Source organism: Zingiber officinale, chromosome 1A (genome assembly GCF_018446385.1).
Source record: "Zingiber officinale cultivar Zhangliang chromosome 1A, Zo_v1.1, whole genome shotgun sequence".
Classification (NCBI taxonomy): Eukaryota; Viridiplantae; Streptophyta; class Magnoliopsida; order Zingiberales; family Zingiberaceae; genus Zingiber; species Zingiber officinale.
Window position 1 is genome coordinate 145,571,795 of NC_055987.1, and position 23,235 is coordinate 145,595,029.

General features: G+C 38.1%; 3 protein-coding genes and 1 non-coding gene across 5 annotated transcripts; 3 read left to right on the plus strand and 1 right to left on the minus strand.

Annotated features, from left to right (window-relative positions):
* The first annotated feature begins 10,180 nt into the window (after window positions 1–10,180).
* On the plus strand, window positions 10,181–14,254 carry LOC122037592 (30S ribosomal protein S6 alpha, chloroplastic-like). Its single transcript, XM_042597125.1, has 2 exons — window positions 10,181–10,544; window positions 13,839–14,254. The coding sequence occupies exons 1-2, from the start codon at window positions 10,197–10,199 to the stop codon at window positions 14,076–14,078; spliced, it is 588 nt and encodes a 195-aa protein (XP_042453059.1). The 5' UTR covers window positions 10,181–10,196; the 3' UTR covers window positions 14,079–14,254.
* A 1,609-nt stretch (window positions 14,255–15,863) lies between these two features.
* LOC122037603 (calponin homology domain-containing protein DDB_G0272472-like) lies at window positions 15,864–18,915 on the plus strand. 2 transcript variants are annotated; one of them, XM_042597132.1, is made up of 3 exons: window positions 15,864–17,124; window positions 17,200–18,305; window positions 18,423–18,915. In XM_042597132.1, the coding sequence occupies exons 1-3, from the start codon at window positions 16,308–16,310 to the stop codon at window positions 18,756–18,758; spliced, it is 2,259 nt and encodes a 752-aa protein (XP_042453066.1). In that variant the 5' UTR covers window positions 15,864–16,307; the 3' UTR covers window positions 18,759–18,915. The 2 variants fall into 2 exon arrangements, with proteins under 2 accessions (XP_042453066.1, XP_042453070.1); XM_042597136.1 differs by lacking the exon at window positions 18,423–18,915 and having other exon boundaries at window positions 15,865–17,124; window positions 17,200–17,918; window positions 18,017–18,208.
* Window positions 18,916–19,655: 740 nt separating this feature from the next.
* On the plus strand, window positions 19,656–19,727 carry TRNAQ-CUG. The gene has a single exon. It is a non-coding gene; the product is annotated as a tRNA-Gln (tRNA).
* Window positions 19,728–19,865: 138 nt separating this feature from the next.
* On the minus strand, window positions 19,866–22,533 carry LOC122037623 (sulfite exporter TauE/SafE family protein 4-like). Its single transcript, XM_042597142.1, has 12 exons — window positions 22,218–22,533; window positions 21,987–22,146; window positions 21,697–21,897; window positions 21,541–21,602; window positions 21,413–21,455; window positions 21,281–21,336; window positions 21,106–21,192; window positions 20,982–21,032; window positions 20,662–20,901; window positions 20,491–20,584; window positions 20,272–20,412; window positions 19,866–20,174 (listed from the first exon to the last, which is right to left on the minus strand). The coding sequence occupies exons 1-12, from the start codon at window positions 22,401–22,403 to the stop codon at window positions 20,095–20,097; spliced, it is 1,401 nt and encodes a 466-aa protein (XP_042453076.1). The 5' UTR covers window positions 22,404–22,533; the 3' UTR covers window positions 19,866–20,094.
* Between the last annotated feature and the right edge of the window lie 702 nt (window positions 22,534–23,235).

Here is a 23,235-nt window from a genome sequence, read left to right on the forward strand (position 1 = left end):
TCCTATAAAATGATCTATCAGGAAAGTGCCTTTGACACCATACTTTAACAAGGCATGCATATCCCTGACAAGACAGTAGAAACTTTCGTCGTATGATTTACCTTTTGATCATGCCTTGTGTCAGCGGTACTATCTCCCAGAAGGGTATTAAGAAGTACATCAATGATCCCTCTGCTCGGTCAAGCGGGATAGCTGCTCGGCTGGGAACTTCTCCGCTCGGTCGGACTCGACTGCTCTTCCCAGCGGTGACTTGACTCGGTAGCTTGTTTCCGCCCGACCGGACTAACGCTTCGGTCGTCCCAACGTTCCTCTGCACCGTGATGACCGCTTGATGATCTTAGCTATACGGGTGTTTTGTTTGGACCACCCTTTGCCGATCAGATGGTTCGTGCTCGATTGGCCACTGCAGTAGAGCTTCGCTCGACCACTACAAGAGAGTTCTGCTCGACCCCTCTTTTGGTGAACCCATTAGTTTTTTGATGTTAACCTTTTTAACTTTAACCTCCATACCAAATGTTATCTCCGTCCTTTGATTTGTACTTAATGACCCCCTTTTATCATTGCATCAGGATATTTTTTTCTTAACCCAATTATTCTTTACATAGTTAAAATCATAATTCAATAAGATATTTATATCTATTGAAATTAACCTTAAAATTTATTGAAACAAACACGGTCCGCCAACCTAATAAATTGAAATTATGAACTTCCGGGGGACCGACAATCACCTCTAACTAATAAATTCTGACAGGTAGAGACCTAATAAATTGAAATTATAAACTTCCGATAGACAGGACTAATAAATTCTGAGCTACATTATTTGGAACTGAAATTTTCTTTCAAAATTATTAAGACAGAATTTTCATTAATTATTTGACCGAGTCAATCATATAAAATGATCGACTTAAAAATTAATAACATGCCATTTATTACCTTATAAATGGCAATTTAACCAATAACGTAATTTTTTTTCTACATCACCACATATATGATTTTGAAAATATTGAAACACCTTATATCTCTTTGTTTTTTTAGTTGTCTGTTTCTTTCTTTTCATTGTTGCTAATTTTTGAAAATCTATAACACCGTGTTATTAATTTTTAAAATCAGTGATATTATAGAGTATAAACTCCGAATCATTATATATTGTTGATATTTTAAAATCTGGCTAACAAAAATTAATAATATTATGGAATATAAACTCTGAGTTACCGTATGTTATTGGTTTTTGAAAATCAATAATATTATAGAGTATAAACTTTAAATCATCATATGTTTTTGATTTTTTTTAATCAACAATACTCTACTGTTAGTTTCAGTAGTATTTATTTTTAAAAATCAGCAATATAATATTAGCAATGCCAAATAGAGTTGCATTGGATTCAACTGATCCCCTATATTGGCAGTGTCAAACAGCCCCAATAAATTTAAATTTTTAGAGCAAGGTGACATAGTTCGTCTCTAAGGACGCATCCAAATAAAATTTTAACGAGGGTTAATAGAAGTTTTTTTTACAATAATAAATATATTTAATAATAAAAAATTCAATTCGACATAAATAAGTATTTGAACTCAGCGAATTGCATACAGCTTAACTATAAACCTTCCGGCTCTACTGGTTAAGATAAAGGGTTGATGAATAAACCTACAATGACAAGTATAAATAAATTAAATAAACTTAATGAGCTATAAAATGTTACTTGGAGATGGTAATTGATTGTTAAATTAGTTTTTTTTACATGCATTTGTCTAGAAAAAAATATTAGATGATGACACTGGGAGGACATGACAAAACTAATTAAAATGCAGCATACATGCTGTAAACAGTCCAGAGCAGTAAATGATGGAAATTTATCCAATTCAAACAAATAAACAGAAAAATAAAACTTACCTTATCATCACCACCTAAGTTCAGCATGTTAAACAATAAATGCCGATAGGAATTATCTACATTAAAAGGTTACAGTTACAAACTAGAATGCAATAGTAATATCCTACAAAGCTATGATATCAAAAACCCAAAGCATCTAAGAAACTTTCTAACAATCATTATCGGGATGTACCAAATTTGGTGTAGTATGGACAGGATTGTTGGAATGATGTTACGGTGTGCAATTCCCATCTTCTTCAAATGAGAGAGATAAAATAGAATATCAGAGAAATCACAAACAAAAAAGAAGATATGATGCTTGGCGATCACGTGGGTCAGCAAGACAATGAGATAATAAGGGGAACAGGGAAAGCATCTAAGTAACTAAGTTCGCCCAGGTTCTTAAAAAGCAAAATTAAATTGTTAGCATGATGCTAATTAGAAGTAGATATCCGTTCTACCGCCTACTATAAATTCACACTCCATGTAGGGATCAGCAATGGCCTGGCAGTATTCTTGCGAGAAAGAAGAAAAAAAGGAAAGACAAGGTCAAGGAGGGATTTTCAGGAAGCGGACGACTAGGATCCAATTATACGCTTCGCTTATGCATTTCATCAAACGGATATTGCCAGGCGAATATTGGACGTAGAGCGAGGACATCTCCCGCGTGCAGGTCACGCAACGAAGAAGCCAACAGTGCTCGGAAAATGTCACTGGACTTATCTGACAGTGCTCATGATGGAAGTTGACGCCAAGCGGTTGGCTGCTCGCTGGACGTCTTGGGAAAAATGGATGACTATGTTGGAGATTAATTAAACTTTATTTTAATATTGATAAAATTTATAAAGATAGAAGGATGAGGTGGTAAGTTTGATCAAACTTTGTGATAGGATTGTTGAGTTGTCAAGATAGGATAAGAGTTTCGTAGAGATATAATTTTAAAAAAAAATCTTGATTATTAGTGCTTATCCAATAAGCCTATAAATATGTACCTCTTTTCAATGAATGAAGCAAGTTGTGTGTTTTGTTTTATTCTCCTCCTCTCCACGTAGAGATTCTTCACCTCTTCCATATTTTTTTTTTTCTATAATCCTTTTATTTCTTCTCCAATAATTTCTTTTTTTCCAACAAAGTGGTATCAGAGCCATGTCGATGCTTCCTATCCCTCGTCTTGTTGATTTGAAGTATGGCAATTGGAGTATCCAAATGAGTGCCTTACTGGAGAGCGAAGGCTTGTGGGATATTGTTGAAAGAGGCTATAAAGCGCCTCAAGAAGGAATCGACCAAACGGAGACAGAAAAGATGGCAATGGCGGAACAAAAGAGAAAAGATAAAAAAGCTCTTTTCTTTATTTATAAAGCTCTTGATGAAGCTACTTTTGAGAAAGTAGCCGAAGCTACAACTTCCAAAAAGGCATGGGAGATCCTACAAGTAGCATACAAAGGTGATGAAAGAGCAAAAAGTATTCGCCTTCAAATCCTGAGAGAGGAATTTGAATCGTTGGAGATGAAAGAGTCCAAAAATATATCAAACTACTTTACAAGGATATTGGTTATTGTCAACCAATTGAGAAGAAATGACGATAACATTGAAGATAGTCGTGTCGTAGAAAAAATTCTACGCTCGTTGGAACCAAGGTACGACTATGTAGTTGCGGCCATAGAAGAATCTAAATATGTGAAAGAAATGAAGGTGCAAGAATTATTAAGCTCTCTACAAGCTCATGAAGCAAGAATGCAAAGAAGAAGGAGAGAGCCTATGGAGCAGGCTCTACAAACCAAGCTCACCATTATTGACCAAAAAGAAGAGTCAAAGACTGAAGGTTCGCAAGAAAATGGCGGTGGTCGTGGTAACTTCCGTGGACGTGGCCAAGGTAGAGGTCGTGGCAGGGGCTTTGCTCGAGATCGAGGAAGAAGTAAAGACAACAATCAAGGTAGAAACCAAAGGTATGACAAAAGAAATGTAAGATGTTATACTTGCAACAAATTTGGTCATTATGCAACGGAATGCCGCTCTAACAATGTGCAAGGGAATGCTAATTACGCGTCAAAAGAAGACAATGACAATGATGTAGTTTTGCTAGCAAGAAAGGATGGAGATTCCACAAACAAGAATTTGTGGTATTTAGACTCCGGGGCAAGCAATCATATGTGCGGGCATAAAGATATGTTTGTCGAGTTGGATGAAACGGTGAATGGACAAGTTTCATTTGGAGACGCATCCAAAATCCAAGTAAGAGGCGTTGGTAAGATTCTTATCAAACTTAAAGACGGAGCTCACACATACATCACTGATGTTTATTATGTGCCCGACATGAAAACAAATATTATCAGTCTTGGACAATTGCTTGAGAAAGGTTTTAATATGCAACTAAAAGATGGTAGTCTTTGTCTAAAAAAGCAAAGCAAACTTATTGCTCATATTCCTATGTCTAAAAATAGGATGTTTTCTCTTGATATTAAGCATGTTACTGCAAAATGCTTAAGTGCATGCATAAAGGATATTACATGGCTATGGCATATGAGGTACGGGCATGTAAACTTCAGAGCTCTAAAGCTTCTCTCAAGCAAAGGAATGGTGAATGGTCTTCCTCATATTAATGCTCAAGATGATATCTGTGAAGGGTGTATTCTTGGCAAACATCCTAGAGCAAGTTTTCCGAATGAATCGCACAATCGAGCTAAGAAGCCTCTTGAACTCATTCATACAGACATATGTGGGCCAATCACTCCGACATCCTTTGGAGGTCGTCGATATTTTCTAACCTTTATTGATGATTTTAGCAGGAAAACTTGGGTCTATATTTTGATGAATAAAGACAATGCTTTTGAAAAGTTCAAGGAATTCAAAGGATTGGTAGAAAATCAATCTGGCTATACTATCAAGGCAATGCGGTCAGATCGTGGTGGTGAATTCACCTCAAAAGAATTTGAAAAATTCTGCAAAAATCATGGCATCTGGAGGCCTTTGACAGCACCTTACTCCCCTCAACAAAATGGAGTTGCTGAAAGGAAGAACCGAACTATTCTCGACATGGTTCGAAGTATGCTCAAAACGAAAGAAGTACCGAAAGAATTTTGGACTGAAGCTGTAAACTATGCGGTGTATTTGCTAAATAGATCTCCTACAAGAAATTTAGAAGGAATTACACCTCAAGAAGCATGGACCGGATACAAGCCATCTGTATCTCATTTGAAGATTTTCGGGTGTATTGCCTATGCACACATTCCAGATCAAAGAAGAACGAAGCTTGATGACAAAAGTTTACCTTGCATTTTCATTGGCTACGATGCAAGATCGAAGGCTTACAGACTCTATAATCCAGTGAACAAAATGATTATCATAAGTAGAGATGTTGAATTTCAAGAAGATGGTGCTTGGAATTGGAACACTAATATGGTGATGATTCAAGAAGAAGAACAAGTGAAGGAGAAAGAACCAACTCCACCACCATCGCCTACTTCTTCATCACCCTTGGATGAAGAAGATCCTCCACCACAAAAGACAAGAAGTCTTCAAGAAATATATGAGGTGACAACTCCACTTAATCTCATTTGTCTTTATGCTAATGAAGAAATTGAATCTTTTGAAGAAGCTATTAAAGATAGCAAATGGAAGAAAGCCATGGATGAAGAGATGAAAGCAATTGAGAAGAATGAAACTTGGCATCTTACTACTTTGCCCGATGGCCATAAACCCATTGGTGTGAAGTGGGTTTATAAAGTGAAGAAAAATGCTCAAGGAGAAATAGAAAAGTACAAAGCGCGACTTGTGGCAAAAGGTTACAAACAAAAGGCCGGCATTGACTACAAAGAAGTGTTTGCTCCCGTTGCCCGAATGGAGACTATAAGGTTGATAATCTCTTTAGCCGCTCAACTAAAATGACAAATATTTCAGCTTGATGTTAAATCGGCATTTCTTAATGGCTACTTAGAAGAAGAAGTCTATATTGAACAACCGGCTGGCTACATCAAGAGGGGGCAAGAAAGAAAGGTGTTGAAGTTGAAGAAAGCTCTCTATGGCTTGAAGCAAGCACCGAGAGCATGGAATTCAAGAATTGATGCATACTTCAAAGAAAATGGCTTTATGCAATGCCCTTATGAGCATGCTCTTTATGTAAAAGCAGACAATGATAACATCTTATTGGTATCATTATATGTAGATGATCTAATCGTGACAGGAAGTTCATCTCAAATGATAAAATCTTTTAAGGAAGCTATGGCAAAAGCATTCGATATGACTGATATGGGTCTTATGCCCTACTTTCTTGGCTTGGAGGTGAAACAAGGAGTTGATGGTATATTTATGACTCAAGAACAATATGCAAAGGAGGTCCTCAAGAGATTTAGAATGGATGATTGTAATCTAGTTAACACACCGATGGACTGCGGAACAAAGCTATCCAAGAATGACGAAGGAAAGACGGTTGATCCTACACGTTTCAAAAGTTTGATGGGGAGCTTGCGGTACCTAACTTGCACTCGACTGGATATATTATATGGAGTCGGTCTTGTGAGCAAGTTCATGGAAGAGCCTAAAGAGACTCATTGGAAGGCAGCCAAGCGAATCCTTCGTTATGTCCCAGGTACTATGAATCATGGACTATTTTATTCTCACTCTAATAATTCTCAGCTTGTTGGATATTCAGATAGTGATTGGGGTGGAGACTGTGATGACCGGAGAAGCACTTCCGGCTTTGCATTTTTCGTTGGAGATACGACATTTTCTTGGATGTCAAAGAAACAACTAATTGTTACTCTTTCCACGTGTGAAGCAGAGTACATTGCTGCATCCTCATGTGTTAGTCATGCTATATGGCTAAGAAGCTTGCTAAAGGAGATCAAATTTGAACAAAGTGAAGCAACTCAAATTTGCATTGACAACAAATTGACAATTGCATTGGGGAAGAATCCAGTATATCATCAAAGAAGTAAACATATTGATATACGCTTTCATTCTATTCGGGAACATGTGAAAAATAAAGATGTTGAGCTAGTCTATGTGAAGACCAAAGATCAAGTTGCTGACATTTTTACAAAGTCACTCAAATTTGAATTCATCAAAATGCGGAATCTACTTGGAGTCACAAAATAAAGTTTAAGAGGGGGTGTTGGAGATTAATTAAACTTTATTTTAATGTTGATAAAATTTGTAAAGATAGAAGGATGAGGTGGCAAGTTTGACCAAACTTTGTGATAGGATTGTTGAGTTGTCAAGATAGGATAAGAGTTTCGTAGAGATAGAATTTTTAAAAAAAAATCTTGATTATTAGTGCTTATCCAATGAGCCTATAAATATGTACCTCTTTTCAATGAATGAAGCAAGTTGTGTGTTTTGTTTTATTCTCCTTCTCTCCACGTAGAGATTCTTCACCTCTTCCATATTTTTCTTTCTATAATCCTTTTATTTCTTCTCCAACAATTTCTTTTCTTCCAACAGACTAAAGGGTGGAGTAATTCGTGAGTGTAGACAAGCGGAGGTGATCAAGTTAGTTGTCGACTATCGACGAAGGACGATCAAGAGGACAGACTCCTCCTTGGCTCATTCTCCGATAGATCTTGACTAGGGCTGGTCTCAAATGGCTGAGTATATATAGATAAATTATAGAGTATTTTGTATTTGTATGGAAAAAATCAAATACTCAATGAGATATTTTATATTAATTACAAATTAACTTCATAATTTATTAAAATAAATCTTGATATGGTATCAATTGCACAAGCCCTTCGAGACCTAATAAATTGAAATTATGTGATAAAAATTATTCGCTCCCAATAATCCCTGCTAATCTATCCCTAAGTCTGACACGGAGAAAATATATCATGGATGACCATTAACTTATTAATATAGTGACCAAAACATTCAAGAATGTACTGAATTTCAATCCCATATATTTATTTCAATCCCATAATTTAATATAGTAATATCTCATATTAATTATAGTATTACTCCAAGAGACCCCAATAAATTGGACTTCCTGTAGACGGACAATGACCTTTAACTAATAAATTTTTAGCAATATTATTTGAAACTGAATATTTCTTTCGAAATTATTAAGACAGAGAGTTTGCATTAATGATTTGACCGAGTCAATTATATAAAATGATCGACTTAAAAATTAATAACATTAGCCATTCATTACCTTATAAACGACAATTCAACAAAGTGAATATATATGTTCCTGGTCACTTATACAATTTTCAAGCCATTATAAAAAAATTAATTATGGATTTTTTTACTGTGCGGTTGATTTTAAAAAAATCAGTAATAATATTATGGAGTTATGTTACTGATTTTCAGATTTTTTTTATTGATTTTTGAAAATTAATAATATACAGTGAGTTATAGTTTATACCGTATAATATTGTTGATTTCGGTGTTGAATGGTATTGTTAATTTTTAAAAGCAAGCAAGATATGGTGATATAATATTGTTAGTTTTTTAAAATAAATAATATAAAGTTTTTTAAAATAAATAATATAAAGTTTTTTAAAATAAATAATATAAGGTGATTCAGATTTTATACTTTATTAATTCGGTAACAATGATAGGCCCACAGACAATTAAAATAAGGAAGATAGATTGACGTAGAAAATAAAATTAAGTAGGGTATTCAAGTCTATCAAATAGATTGGCAACGATCGGGTGGATTGAGTATTATCAAGCGGATCGAGTACTGCTGAGTAAATGATATCAGTTTGAAAGACAAAGTAAGTTGGGCCTTTCTCGGGCGAATAAATTGTCCTCCGATCGTAAAGAAAGATCAGCAGTCACTAGTGTCGCATACCAGGTACCACGCTTGGTCAGACGAAGATAATTGAGGACAGTCGGGAAGCTTTAAAATGGACGAGCTAGCAGGCCTAATAACACTACTGAGCGAGTGAAGCCCGGTCGAGTGAACGTCGGTTGGTCAATCAAGGTCCCGCTAAATATCTTATTATATCTTTTTTAGAGTTTGTACCGTTGACAGCAGGACATGTTCAGTAGGTAAATAGTACTTTAGAAGCTTCCAGACTATCACGTCAAAAGATTGCAGGACTACTTAAGGAATGATGTCAGGATACTTTTCGTCTTATTTTTTTTAAGATACCTAGGAAAACATGCGTACGCATTGGGACGCGCACGAGCACTACAATGGCACTATAAAAAGGGTTTTCCATCCACAAGAAGAGGTATACGCAATTTCATTTTCTAAATCTTTTAGCTACATTTCTTGAGATCGTCGAAGACTAACTTGAGCATCGGAGAGTCAATGCCGGGAACCCTTTCTCGATACGGCACTGACGTTTTTGTATTACAAAATTATGTGGAGTGTGTTATCGCATTAACTGCATCGTCATATCCTCAGCTTGTTACCTTCACTTTTTCTGAATATAACATTCCCAAGTCCGATCCTTCGACCTACCAGGTCTTTCTGCCCTTCGGCCGGGTGGCTTAATCAAACCATGGTTGTCCCCCCTACCAGGTCTTCCTGTCCTTCGGTCCACTCGATCTACTAGGATTTCCTTATCTAGTGGTTGATCCTCTTTAATTCGAAGATAGGAGTCCCCATTTTCTTTATCCGAGGTAATATTGTAACCATATGACTTAGTCAGACAATCAAAAAGAATTTAGATATCTCGACAATTAGCATGATATTGTCCATTTTGGACCTAAGTCCTCATAGTTTTGCTCTTGGACTCTCCCCAAAAGTCTCATGCCAATGGAGATATCTTTTTTCTTTATAAACTATGATCTTTCCCATATATTTTACAATGTAAAATTATATTTACAACTTTACAAACCCAACAAATCATCCATAATATTGCTGATTATCACAAATCAGCCGCATACAATGATTCAAAGTTTATTAAAAAATCAATAACATACGGTGTTTCTACTGTATAATGTTGTTAATTTTTAAAAATTAGTAATACTGTATTATATATTTTTAAAAATCAATAATACTGTGTTTTTAATTTTTAAAAATTAACAATATAAGATGATTCAGTACTCTATAATATTACTGAATTTTAAAAATCAGTAATACCGTAAAAAAGTCCGTAATTATTTTTTTGCCTAAAAGGTTATTCAAAATTTTCAGACTAACAGTGAAAAGAAAGAGAGACACACATAAAATGAAAGAGAAACTACGCTGTTATTTGAATATTTCCAAAACTTCATGTGTGATTTGGAAAACACATATTCAAATATGTTATTTGATAATTTACTGTTTTATAAATCCCCGTAGTTGGGCTTCAACTATGGGTCAAGACGAAAGGCCCATTAAAGCTTCTCTATTTAATTCTCACGCTTCCCTTCTCTTATCCGCTCACAGCTCACTCCAATGGCTTCTTTAGCCACATCTGTAGCCCTCGCTTCTCTCCCGGCGAAACTCCGCCAGGCTCCTATCAGATTCCTGTTCTCCTCCTCGGTCTCCGCTCCCCCGCATCTCCGGTCTGTGAGGCCTTTGTCAGTTGGTGCCCTAACGTTCGATTTCTCAGGATCTTTTTTCGAGGATGGAGGAGATGAGGAAGGGGACGGCCCCTCCGCTGTCTCCGTTGCCTCGGTGGATTTGGAGGATAAGGAAGAGCCTCAGTGCCCCCCGGGCCTTCGACAATACGAGACCATGGCCGTGCTGCGCCCCGACATGACTGAGGACGAGCGCCTTGCCCTTATCCAACGATATGAGGAGGTAGTCTTCAGCTTTTCTTTCTACATTTTTTTTTATCGCTATGGCATTCACCGGAAGATAAACCATCCCCTGTTTTCAATTTTTGTATATCTTAGCTTTGACTTAGTTCCGCTTCGATTGTTATCTATAATTTATTCAGTGACGTTAAGCGCCATGTGAACTTTTCCTTTGTTTCAGAAGTACTGCAAACAAATGCAAGTAGGGATTTGGAATAAGCTCAAAAGTTGTCTAGGTTGTGTCAAGATTAATCATAAGTAGACTCTTTTTTTTTTCTTTGATTGGTTGTATTGAATAGTAGGGCTGTCCAAAACATACAACCGATAAATAAACTACGAGAAAGCTGCAGCTTAAATTCTATTCGCAAACAACATACAATGTTGGTCCCAACTTGGCTACATGGATGCTAGGAGTTCATGCAGACTGCAGAGGCGAAGCATGCAGCACTGTCTCACTTGCCCTCATTTCTAAAATCTGATAGACAACACACTATATTACTTGGTGCTAATTAATTAAGAATTTTCATTACACAAAGTTATAAGTTTTCACATAAATTTGATTCCCCTCTCTAGATGATGATAATAATATGCATAACTATGATTGCTTGTTACTGGTGAAAGTAATCAACTTCTTTTCCCCCTGAAACAGGGTAGTAATAATAAGAGCATAAGATGTAGCAAACTTCAACATCTTTGTATTTCTTAACTCTACATGTTGATTTACCTCTGCTTTAAATACAATTTTTATACCATGAATAATTTCATTTCTGTTCTCTCAAAACTGTCTTTTCATTGGAACACTCAATACTAATTGAGGTTGACGGGCATCAACACCTAACATTTAGTAATTCATTTCCATTGATTTGTAGTACAATATTTCTATTTTCCATCTCTATTTTTTTAAACTTTGATAATTGTATCTTTGTAATCCTATCTTCCATAATACCTCATTCGTTTTTATGTCTAACTTTTCTACTATACGAAGTTTTTAAAATTGTGTGGATTATTTCTTTAGCATTTTCTCTTGTCATTTTCTTTCTTATAACATAGTAAATTTATTTTCTTCTGATAATTACTTATACCATTGAAAATTTTTTTCTAAAGGATTTTTGATATTGCTAGTTAGTAGTAGTCTATGCTTATAAAGTTGTAATTATGGACTAGCTTCTTTACCTGCAATGCTTTCTAGTTACTATAATATTATATGGCAGATAGGCAAGTTCCTAGGCTACTATCTACATATTGAAACACTTGGGTGGTGAAGACCCCTACTTTGACCAACCTAGGCAAATTCTATTTGCTATTTGAAATTTTTTTGTTCCTATCATTTATCAGTTTTCTGGAAATCTGTGAAATCTGACTGGTTAAAGTTTGCTGTATGACAAATTTTTCTGTGTTTTCAGTTTCATGCATGAATGAGAATGATGTAGTATTTTGCCTTAGACTATTACTATCACTTAGCAAAAAAATTTAGGATTATTGTGGAATCTCGCCACATAAAAAAAAAATAAAGGAATTGAACCTTGACAAACTAAATCTAGTCAATTTCCGGTACACCCCCATTTAGTCATTAGCTGAAATGCATGGGCTAATTGAAAGGGGGTGCATAAGACCTAGATGATTCTTGTTATAAATCTAGCCTATCAATGTGATCTAGTGGTTCATAGTTTTCAAGATTTATACTACTAGGTTGTATCGAGACAAATAAAATATTGGAGCAGACCTAATCTTAGACTTGATGGATAGATTTTTTTGGAAAGAATCTCTCTATTATATTAACCATTGGGCCTCACACTGTGAACTAAGGATTATGCTACATTTCTAGATTTTAATCTCGACAAGGATATCAAGCATTAAATATCAGAAATTGTGTTACTCTACTAGTCCTGTACAGGAATTTGTGACTCAGATTTTTTAATCCGTGCTTCTATCATATCAAGCTAGTGAGTCAATTTTCTCCTCAGTTAAAATCGTGATAATTATCATGGCAAGTTAGCCTTGTGGCTCCTTTGCTTGAATGATGCATTCTTAGATTTTTCTTTCTTGTTCTATTCTATTTGGAGTACAAAGAAGGTTTCCCAGTTTGTCTTCAAATGATCATGCTTGAAAAGATTCTCTTTCGTTTGCTGAGTGAGGGTATAAAGATTTCCGTATGTCAAATGTTTCTGAATTTGAATTTCATCCTGAATAGTCTTGGTAGAACCAGAACACTTTTTGAGTTACCGCCATACAAGAATAACTTGTTGGATTTAATATCCCTTAAGGTAGGCTCACATGTGATTTAAGAGACTTGCGAAGGTTATTGGATTTCAGGTTATTGGATGTGAGTTTAATGTATAGAACCCTTTAGCCCAATCCGTTATTATTTATGGGCTGATAACGGATTGGATTCCTATATAAAGGGGAGATCCCCAAGGGTTTAGGGCATCATCTTGACCTAGTTTCTTGTCTCTATTGACAAGAAGCTTTTCGACTCCATCATCCCCTAAGTCCCTTGGAAGATCCTCCTCGTTGCTTCTACTTTTTTCTCAGGATCTTCTAGACGATGCTGAAAGACAAAATCATTGCTTTTCAATCAAGTTCTTTGTCATGCTTTTGTATTATTGTATTATGTCATATTTTTGATGAAACTAGATCTTCTTGTTCTTGTTTTTCTTATTCGAATTCTTGTTTCGGTTGTCTAGAATTCATGCGGTTAGGAGAAAACTCTAGTTTTAACATAACTTACATGGATTTTACCCTTTATTGGTGTGACAATGAGGTTACTTTGTAAGTTGGACCACGTCTAGAGCCATCAACTGGTCCTTACTAAACACCGTGCCACTTTATTTTTTGTTAGAATGGACCACTCTCGTCCTTATGGAATCATCCTGCTCGGAGCCACCTAGTTAAACTTTTTCATTGAATCTGTATTCATGAACCCTTTGTCAGTTAATTAGTCACTAGTATGATCTTTTGTTAATTTGTGACAATTTTATTTGCAACCTATATGAGTTCAAGGTAGGAGTATGTTCAATCATGTTTCCTGAGTAAATTTAAACATAATAGGAGTATGTTTACAGAAGGTGGACATATTTTTAGACATGATTCTGAGTGGTGATTATATCTTACCTTACGTGGTTGTAAGTTCTCCTAATTCTGTGAAATTTTGCATTAGGCATCCTACGGTTCATTGTTTAAACAGTTTTTGAAACTGTTTGTGTGAAAGTTTCGATTAGCATCTTATGTTTTCATTGTTTAAACACTACGAAACTGATCTTTTTGTTTGGTCAGCTTATGTTTTCTACTATGTATGCAGTTGCTCGTTGCAGGGGGTGGAATGTATGTGGAAGTGTTCAACCGGGGAGTAATTCCACTGGCATATAGCATTCGTAAAAAGAACAAAGCAGGAGAAACCAATACGTACTTGGATGGCATATATCTCCTTTTCACTTATTTCACCAAACCTGAGTCCATGGGGGTTCTCGAGTCTAGGCTTCAAGCTGATGATGATGTGATCAGATCGACAAGTTTTAAGATACGAAAAAGGAAGTACTAATCTTTGTTCATTAGAAGAGGATGCATGACATGATCAGATCTTGTAAAACAGTCTCGATCTTGTCAATCTTGGAAGTCCCTGAATTTAGTCACTCTTTGTACGCGAGATGATCACTTGGTATTTATCACAATTTATTTGAGATTTCCTCAAATATTAGTTTCTCCCAGTGCAAATAATTTAAAGAGCAGGTGTATTGGTTATAATGCAAGAATCAGTAAAAAAGTACTACTTGAATGCAACGCATGCACATGATTATAGAAATCTTCTTGGCTACAATCCCCATTATTATGATTTGACTATGCAGTGCGGCAATTCCGAAAAAGGCCAAAAGAAGTCTACATAAAGGGTGAGCTTTGATGACTCTTGAGTAATTTGTCCTATCGATTTGTGTTTGATTTTATCTGCTAATCAAATTACGGTAAATTAGAAAAAAAAATTTAATCATAATATTAATTTTATATGTAGTTTTTGTATTCAAAAAATTTTATTTCCACTCTTTGTATATAAAGTATTATTTGTTTTAACTTTCTTATGCAAATATTGATACCTAAATTGTCCTTCAGATTTTTTAGGTACAAAAATTTTAAAATTGAGTATAAAAAATCCAAAAATGAATATAATTATTCTTAAAGTCAGTATTTTATATTAAAAATTGAATATATTTTTTATTAAAATTGTCCTTATTATTTTTTAGGTATAAAAAAATTAAAAATTAGTATAATTTATGTTAAATTCAGCACTTTACACTATAATATAGTACTTTATACTATGATCGAGTATATTTTCTATCGAAATTAACTTTCATATTTTTCGATACAAATAGTCTAAAAATGAGTATAATTCTTATTAAATTCAACATATTAAATTAAAATTGAGTATATTTTGAGATGAAAAAAGAATCGTACTCAATTTGATAGAAAATATATTAGATTTTAAGTTAATATACTCAATTTAAGAGGATTTATACTGATTTTTAAATTTTTTGTACCTAAAAATATCATGGAGAATTAGGTAAAGATGTTTAACTGAGGAGTGAAAATAAAAATTTTCATGAATGAGGACTACATACAAAGATTTGTTTGTCAATAGGGATTGCATATAAAATTACCCATCAAACTAACTCTTGATGATCCAACAAATCTAGAGTAGGGCTGAGGTTGGAAAATAAATTTTCAGTTTGCAGCTTCGCTGAATCACTGCAGAAATAATTGATCGAGGGATGTTTCCACTGAAATCTTCGGATCGCTGACGGCTTGATTAGCAGATTGAACTGGGTGAAGCTCGCTCATAGATGAGAAAGGGCCAGTCTTCTTGGGACGTGATTCGATAAAACCGAGAAAGTGGGGCACGATCCAAAATTAAAAAAAAATATGGTGAAATGCCGCCCATGACTTTTCTTTGGAATGTGTTCGCCAACTTGAGGCGTGATCGATCGAGGCTTTTTATCGGGATCTGATAGCAGAAACTGTTCGTATAACGAACTACGTAGGCGTCTGCGCGGGTTGGCAGCCAAAAGGGGAGACAGCTTAGCGTGGACAACATGCACCAAGTGAAGCTAATAATTTCCCCCCCTCCCTCCATCAATATTCTCCCTCAAGTAAATACTCAAACAGCTGTTGTAAAACAGCATGAACAATTGCCATGACGCATTCTAAAAGCATTCGATGGACCTAGACATTATCGTTATCTCGTGAGGAATAATGAGTTCAAGAAAAAGTATGACAAGTCTGTACAATTTGAATGAAGTCTGCATCTGACGTGAAATCATTCTGCACGATATTGCTACTGTCACCTGATATGATCACAGGTTGAGCTAGCAAGCCGGCTGATCTAATCAATTTTTTTTTTTCATAGATCGGTTGAAAAGGACACCTGATGAACTGAGCACTGGCACTTTTTTCCTCCTCCTCCTTCTTCTTCATTTATTTCTCCACCGATGCAAAGATTGTTCCAAGACAAGTGATTTGGGAAGAAAGTAGACAAGAAGTTGAGCCAGTCTTTTCCACTGGAAACCCGGAATCAGTTAGCGCAGCCTTAAGCAATCTTTACTGGCACCTGGAAATCTGTACTGACCTCACTCTCCTCTGTCTCTGGTACCAAAACCCACGCTATTAACACGAGCTTCCCATAATTCGTGCATGATGGGAGGATGTCACACGGCTCCTGATGCCATGGCGGAGAATGTGAAGCCTGAGGTTGGCAATTGACCAGCGATTTGAGTTCTTGGCAATGGAGGATGAGCTTAGCAGAGCGGAGTGGGAGATCGAGGAGCTAAAGCGGAGGCGAAAGGAGGACGCGCAGGCGAACGAGAAGGTGGTCAGCATCTTCGCCGCCCGCGAGAAAAGATGGATGGCCGAGAGGCAGAGCCTCCGCCGTCAGATCCAGGCGCTGCTCGGCGAGCTCTGCGGCCTCAAGTCCAGTGACGCCGAGTCCGCCTCGAACTTAAAGACCGCCTGCAATGAGGAGTTGGAGGAAGAATCGAGGAGGAGAAAGGAATTGGAGAAGAAGGTGGAAGCCGGCGAACAGGTGGCGGAGGAGCTGAAGGAGAGGCTCAAGAAAGCAGCGCAGGATCACGCGGATGAGCTGCAGAAGCACAAGTCGAGGCTGGTGGAACTGCTGTCGAACCAATGCCGGATGGAGTCCGAGATGAAGCGCGCGCTGGGGCAGATGGAGGCGGCCAAGGAAGAGCTCGAGGTGGCGGTGCAAGAGAAAGAAGCGGCGGAGGCGAAGCTGTCGGAGGAGTGCGCACAGATCCGGAAAGACTGCGAGCAGAAGGACAAAGTCTTGGGCGCGGTGCTGAGGAAATCCAAACTCGACGCGGCGGAGAAGCAGGCGCTGCTCAAAGAAGCGAAGTTGCTGAGGGCGAAGAAGAGGCAGGTTGAGGAAGAGATGGAGAGGCGCAGGAAGATGTGGGAGTCGAAGCACAAGAGAGGAAACCCCAAAGATCTTCTGTTGGAGTACCTCCAAGTCGAGGGAAAGAGAGATCGCTGCTCTTCCGCTTCCATCAGCTCCGACCTGCCATTAAGCGATGGAAATTATGAACCAGGTACAGTTTCCATTATGTTTTCTTCAATTTGGATCTACTATGATAATTCAGTACGAAAATCTCATTTTGCTGCAGGACTCGATGGCTTGCAGGAACTGCAAGACTGGGTTCGAACCCGGAATGAGAAGCATGCGACGAGCATCCTCGAGCAGAGGCAACATGCAGAGATAGAAGCTTTCATAGAGCAGATAAGACAGAGAGAAGAGAAGTTGGAAAGTTTTCAGCGGCAGGTTCTGGGAAGGGAGGTGGAGATGAAGATGCTTCGATCTCACATCGAAGGGCTCGATGCGAGTCTGTCTCATTTGAGGGAGGAGAACATCAAACTGGAAACCCTGCTGTTGGAAAAGGAGAAGGAAATGGAGCTACTGAAGGAGCAGCTCAGCTTCCTTTTTCAGCATTATCAGAAGAGCGATGCAAGTTTCTCTCTTAATCTTGATGCTTGCCCACAGAAGGCTCTCTGCTCGGAGGTGGAACTTAAAGAGAGGAAATCAAGGGAGAAACATAAGGATTCACAGTCCAACTCTACTGGGAAATTTTCAAAGATCAAGGTTGAGAATACAAGATCGAGGCAGCTGAGGTCAAATGAAGAGAACAAACACAGGGCAAGCAAAGATATTGATGTTAGCACAATTAATTCAACTACTCCGGAAACTAATCATTTTCAGCAACATGACAAACACTGCAGAGACGATATTTCTGCGGAACCAGAAAGAGCAGAAAGCTCATTGAGGGAGGATGGTGAGACTTCGGTGGCATCACACTCTCCTATAGAAGAAATCAAAGAAGTTAAAGAGGTAAGCATGAACCCTATTAATTCTAACAAGCGAAATGATTTGCAAGAGGATGCTGAAATTTCTGACAAATTTACGTCCCCTGAGCCATCATTTGCAAGAGACGAATCTTATTGGAAGACAGACATTCATGCTTTTGGTGTCTCCTACAACATCAAAAGGTTGAAACAACAGCTACTTGTTCTTGAGAAGTTGGCTGGATTACTGGCAAAGAAACAGTTCACAAACCTGGATACAGTAAATAATGACAGTGTCGGAGCTAATGACATAAAGATTGATGAAAACAAGCAAAACATGAAAGGCTTCTTCCTAATGAAATCTTTGCTACAGAAACAAGTGAAAAGATATCAGTCACTAGAAGAGAAGACTGATGAGTTATGCAAGAGATTGGTAAGAAAAAAGAAAATAAAAATAAAAAACTTCCTTATATTGCCATTGATGCATTTCTTTAATGACTATCATGATTTGCCACATTATCCAATTATTTTCCTCCTCGGTGTGCCTCAGGAGGACAATTACCGGTTAGGAAGCAGAAGAGACACACAAGGTGTCAGAACAAAGGAGCAATCTGAAACACTCATGTGCTATCTGGAAGAAGCATTTGAGCTACAGAAGTATATCGTGGCAACGGGACAGAGGTTCATGGAAATGCAGTCCAAAATTAATTCTACCTTCTCTGGAGCTGATGCACATAATAAATCTATAGGCTTCAACTTGAGGCAGTTTGCTGATATTATCAGAACTATCTTTAGGCAAGTTCAGAAAGGCCTTGAGGTGCGAATAGCTCGGATAATTGGTGATCTAGAAGGGAAGTTGACCTGTGATAGCATTCTTTATCAGTAAGGATTACTCCTCTACAGGTTCAGTCATGTATCTTCACGGCCTAAAGATTAGACTTTCAGGTTGTCCATCAATGTGTTTTCCTTTTAAAAAAAAACAAAAAATCTCAGTGGCTGAATAATGGAGGATTTTACAGTCAATTTAATGTTGGTTTCTTCTAGTTTTCTTTGCTGATCCAAATTTCCAAGAAGTTACCTACTTATCCTCATAATTTAGTACAAAAACAATAAATAGACCAATATGTGATTTCATGATCTTTTATTTTTTTTAAAAAAAAACAGAAGCCATTGAGGATCAGAAGTCTGTTGTTCAACAGCAATTTGGCAGTCAAATTGTTCATTGAGCACCCAGTTAAGAAAATGTATAAACAGTTAGTATATCCAAATACTGCAGTTCTTAAAGCTGTTCTTCATGGATACAGCAGGAAAAGGTACAAAACATGGAAAGTTAAAGGCCAAACGAAGAAAACCTTACAAACTAAAAATAATTGAGTAATACTTCTACTTCAAACATCCAAGAACTAAGCAAAAAGAACGTGAGCACGAAAGCATAAACTTTCAACAGGAGCAAGGAAAAGAACTTGTTTTCAAACTTTAGACAGGTATGAGGAACCAGCATTGTTTCGTTGCAGATACATTTTTATGTATCTAACTCAAATTTATTTATTAAAAATTTTATCAAGCTTAATAGAACTTGAACTTTTTATTGCATTAAGGACTAATAAAATTATATTATTGTTCTTATTTTTAATCGACTATAAACAATATAAACTACATTTTTCTAAATTTTGTCCATGAGTTAACAAATTACAAATGGGGTGAAAAAGTTGAAAACGGCAAGTTGGTAAGCTGTATTAAAAAATACAAAGATATTAATATAAATGCATGCCAGAATCAATTCGGTTCCATGGTCTAGTGGTAAGGACATTGGACTCTGAATCCAGTAACCCGAGTTCAAATCTCGGTGGAACCTAAATGTTTTTGCCAATTTCATATTTTTGCTGTAACATTTTGGATATTGGACGCAGGATAGATCATGCACCCAACTATAACATTTTGATATTTTTAAATTTTATTTGTAGTAAAAATGATTATGTCAGAGGAAGGTAAATAACCAATAAAGGGTGGGAGATATTTTCGAATTTCATACACCAAAATACAGAGTGCAATAACAGGAGGTCAACGAGGAGCTGACCGACCAAGAACACGAGACTTGTATTGGATCACATCCAACACATGATAGATCTGGTCAATCAGGAATTGACCATCGATTTACCTAAACAACAACGAATAGTAATCCTAAGCAAGATACATCTGAAGCTGTTGATGCCGTTTAGGTTTTACTTGTCACAAAAGCTTAGAAATCCCATGTACTCATGGTGCTTCATCATAGAAATGGACTTGTCCGTGCCAACGACGCCTGAGACAAGGGAAATCAAGCAAGTTAGTTTAAGTGCTGAGAAGATCATGGTAAGGATGGCCATGCATGCATCGTTTTGATTGACTGTCAGACATACCCATGGTCACAGCGCTGGCAAAGATGACCGAAGAGAGAATGAAGACGATTATTGATGCTCTTTTGAGCATCTTTACTAGTCTCCTGACAAAGAACTGGCCCCAGAACCCGGCCAACACTGAGACCGCAATCAGGTAGAGAGCTGCCATGCATGCACAGGAAAATGACACGATCGGAATGAATGTTTAATTTTCACGCAGGTTTCAAGCGAACGGCATACCGTAAGGGATGGGGAACCGCTTCAGGAAGTAGAACTCCACCACTGATAAAGACGAGGAGAACATCATCACGAACGTTGCAGTGGCGCTAGCAACCTGAAGGATCGTTAAGCAAGACAAAGATTAGGAATTTTCAAGTCTTTTTGAGTCGTTTTGATGTGTTGAACGCGCACCTGAGGGATGACTCCGATTTCAAGGAAGAGGGGGCCGAGGATGAAGCCGCCGCCGGAGCCGAGAAGGCCACCGACGGTTCCGCCTAGGAGGCCGCAAAAGGCACAGAACAGCAGCTGCGTGGCAGTCCACTCTATGGAGGCCTCGCAAACGCACTCCCAGTTGCCTCGCCTCCGCCGCTCCCGGCTCTCCCGCCATAGTTTCGCCGCCTCCCACCCGAACACGCTCAGCGCCACCGGGAACTGCGATCGTCGTCGGCCACGATTAGTAATTCGATCAATCACCTCGATCATAAACAAACAAATTGAAGGCCGCCGCCCACCTGTAGGACGTTGACGACCCAGTAGAAAAGGCCGCAGGCCTCTGAATTGCTCTGCGACATTTGACAAACATGAGAGCGGAGTACTAGAGCAGAATAAAGGAGAGGAATCTGTCGAAAGGCACACCTTGAGGATCTGAAGGAATAAAAATGCGAACCAGGCCAGTGCCAACAACAAGATCCCCTTCCACCTTACGTTGAACATCAATACTTCCTTTATCGTCGATGAACAGATCATGGATTCAGCAACAGAATCAGGGTAACAAAAGAGAATGGAGACGCGTACGGAAGGCGGAGCTTACGAGTGTTGATTTCTCCGGCCGAGGAAGAAGAGGCTCGCATTTCGTGTCGACTTCCACTGTCGAAGAAGAGAGTAATTGTGATCATGTTTGTCATCACTTCAAATTGGCTAAATGTTTTTTGTTTTCACATACCTTGTTTTTGATTGGATTGTTTAGCGTGTTCTTGTTTCTCCATCTGCACTTTCCATGTGAGAAATATATCAATCAACGTGAGTGAGCACAAACAATAATGATCTCGACTATGCAAAGGACAATTTAACCTTGAGCAGAGTCTCCTGCTTCCACATCTCAACAGCTTTGCACATTGACCTTGAAGAAGTACCTGAATCAATTAGACACGGAAATTGATTCCATGAGCATGGCAGATTGATTTTTAGTTTGATTGATTAGAAATAGAATTGGGAGCAGAGATCAACCTATAAAGAGAATGATAATGAGGACGGTGATGAGCCAGTAAGGAAAGACCACGCTGAGCTCGACGCCAATGGTGATGCCCAACATGAGCATGGGCTGGAACAAGAGCGCGAGGTTGTAGTCGATGATGGGAACTTCCTTGAAAGGGTGCGCCACTCGGAGATTGTACCACACCGACGAGGCCGACGCCCCCATGATCATACCTGGCCGCCGGGAAAATCAACATTAACTTAACTGGCTTCGTGGATGATGATTCAATAAAATCAGTCATGCAAAATAGATTTTCTGGCACATTTCGAGAGGGCCGCCGCGGACTTGGCGTCGAATCCGACGATCAGGTTGAGCATGGGGACGAAGATGCCGCCGCCGCCGACTCCGCCAACGGTGCCGAAGGCGGAGCCCAAGAAGCCAATGACGGTGGCCAAGGCGCTCCTCCAACTCAGCTCCAGTTCCTGGCCACGCGCGAGAATAATTACGACGACAGAAGATGTGTCACGGAGAAGAAACAGGCGAGAGGACTCACCGGCCAGACGCGAACGGTGCGAGAGGACAGGGAGAGTTTGTTCCCGGAGGAGGGGGAGTGGGAAAGGAAGAAGGCGGCGTAGATGGCCACAGACGATGCGGCAAGGAGGTAGACGGCGAAGCTTTTGCTGCCGCCGCCGCCGCCGCCTGCGTTGATGGCGGCGTAGGCAGTGGAGAGGGTGTCCATGGATGTTTGCAGCAACGACAGAGCTGATACGGAAGGAATCGAAGTGGCCTGAATCAGAGGAGCGAATGGTCGTGATCGCAGGGAAGAGATCCTCGCAATCTAAATATCTGATCGAGTGGAGGACAGATCGATGAGAAATGGCCGTATATAATGAAAATAAAAATAATATTTATTTTCCAAACTTTGACTATTACTAATGAGTTTGTTTAAATCACGTTTTCTTTTTTTTTTTTTATCTCAATCGAGAGTGCATGCTCTCCCTCCCCCTCCTACTGCTAGTAGGCTAGTGGCTACTGCCCCGGGGCTAATGTGGCGGTTGCCATTTTGGGTTTTTGCTCTCCGACTAATTCATTCCTTTGGGGTTTCTCCTGGTGATCTAAAATCACTTGCGCTCGATTTGGATGTGATCTATGGATTTGGACTTTCGTAGATTGCCACGCGTGACAGACAAAATGAGAACATATTAAAAAATTAAGAAAAATATTATAAAGCAAATAATAAAGTAATAATGTTAGAGAGACTAAAAAGAAAAGGAGTTTGAGTTGTGTCTGTTTTTTTGTTCATTTAATTTTCTTGCCTTTTTCTCTCTTAACTTCCATCACGTGGAAGATAATTACTAACTCTATTTGTCCACATTAGCAATTATTTGCCCGGAGTACTTGGGCACTTTCATAGTTTTTCCATGATTGAGTTTTAAATTAACGGATGAATTTTATTTAATGGATAGTTAATTTAATTAAAAATTTTAGACGGATGATCGTTCTAATTGTTGATCATATCATCATGAAATATTTCACTGCCGATGTCCGTTTAAAGCAAGAACTCTTCGATT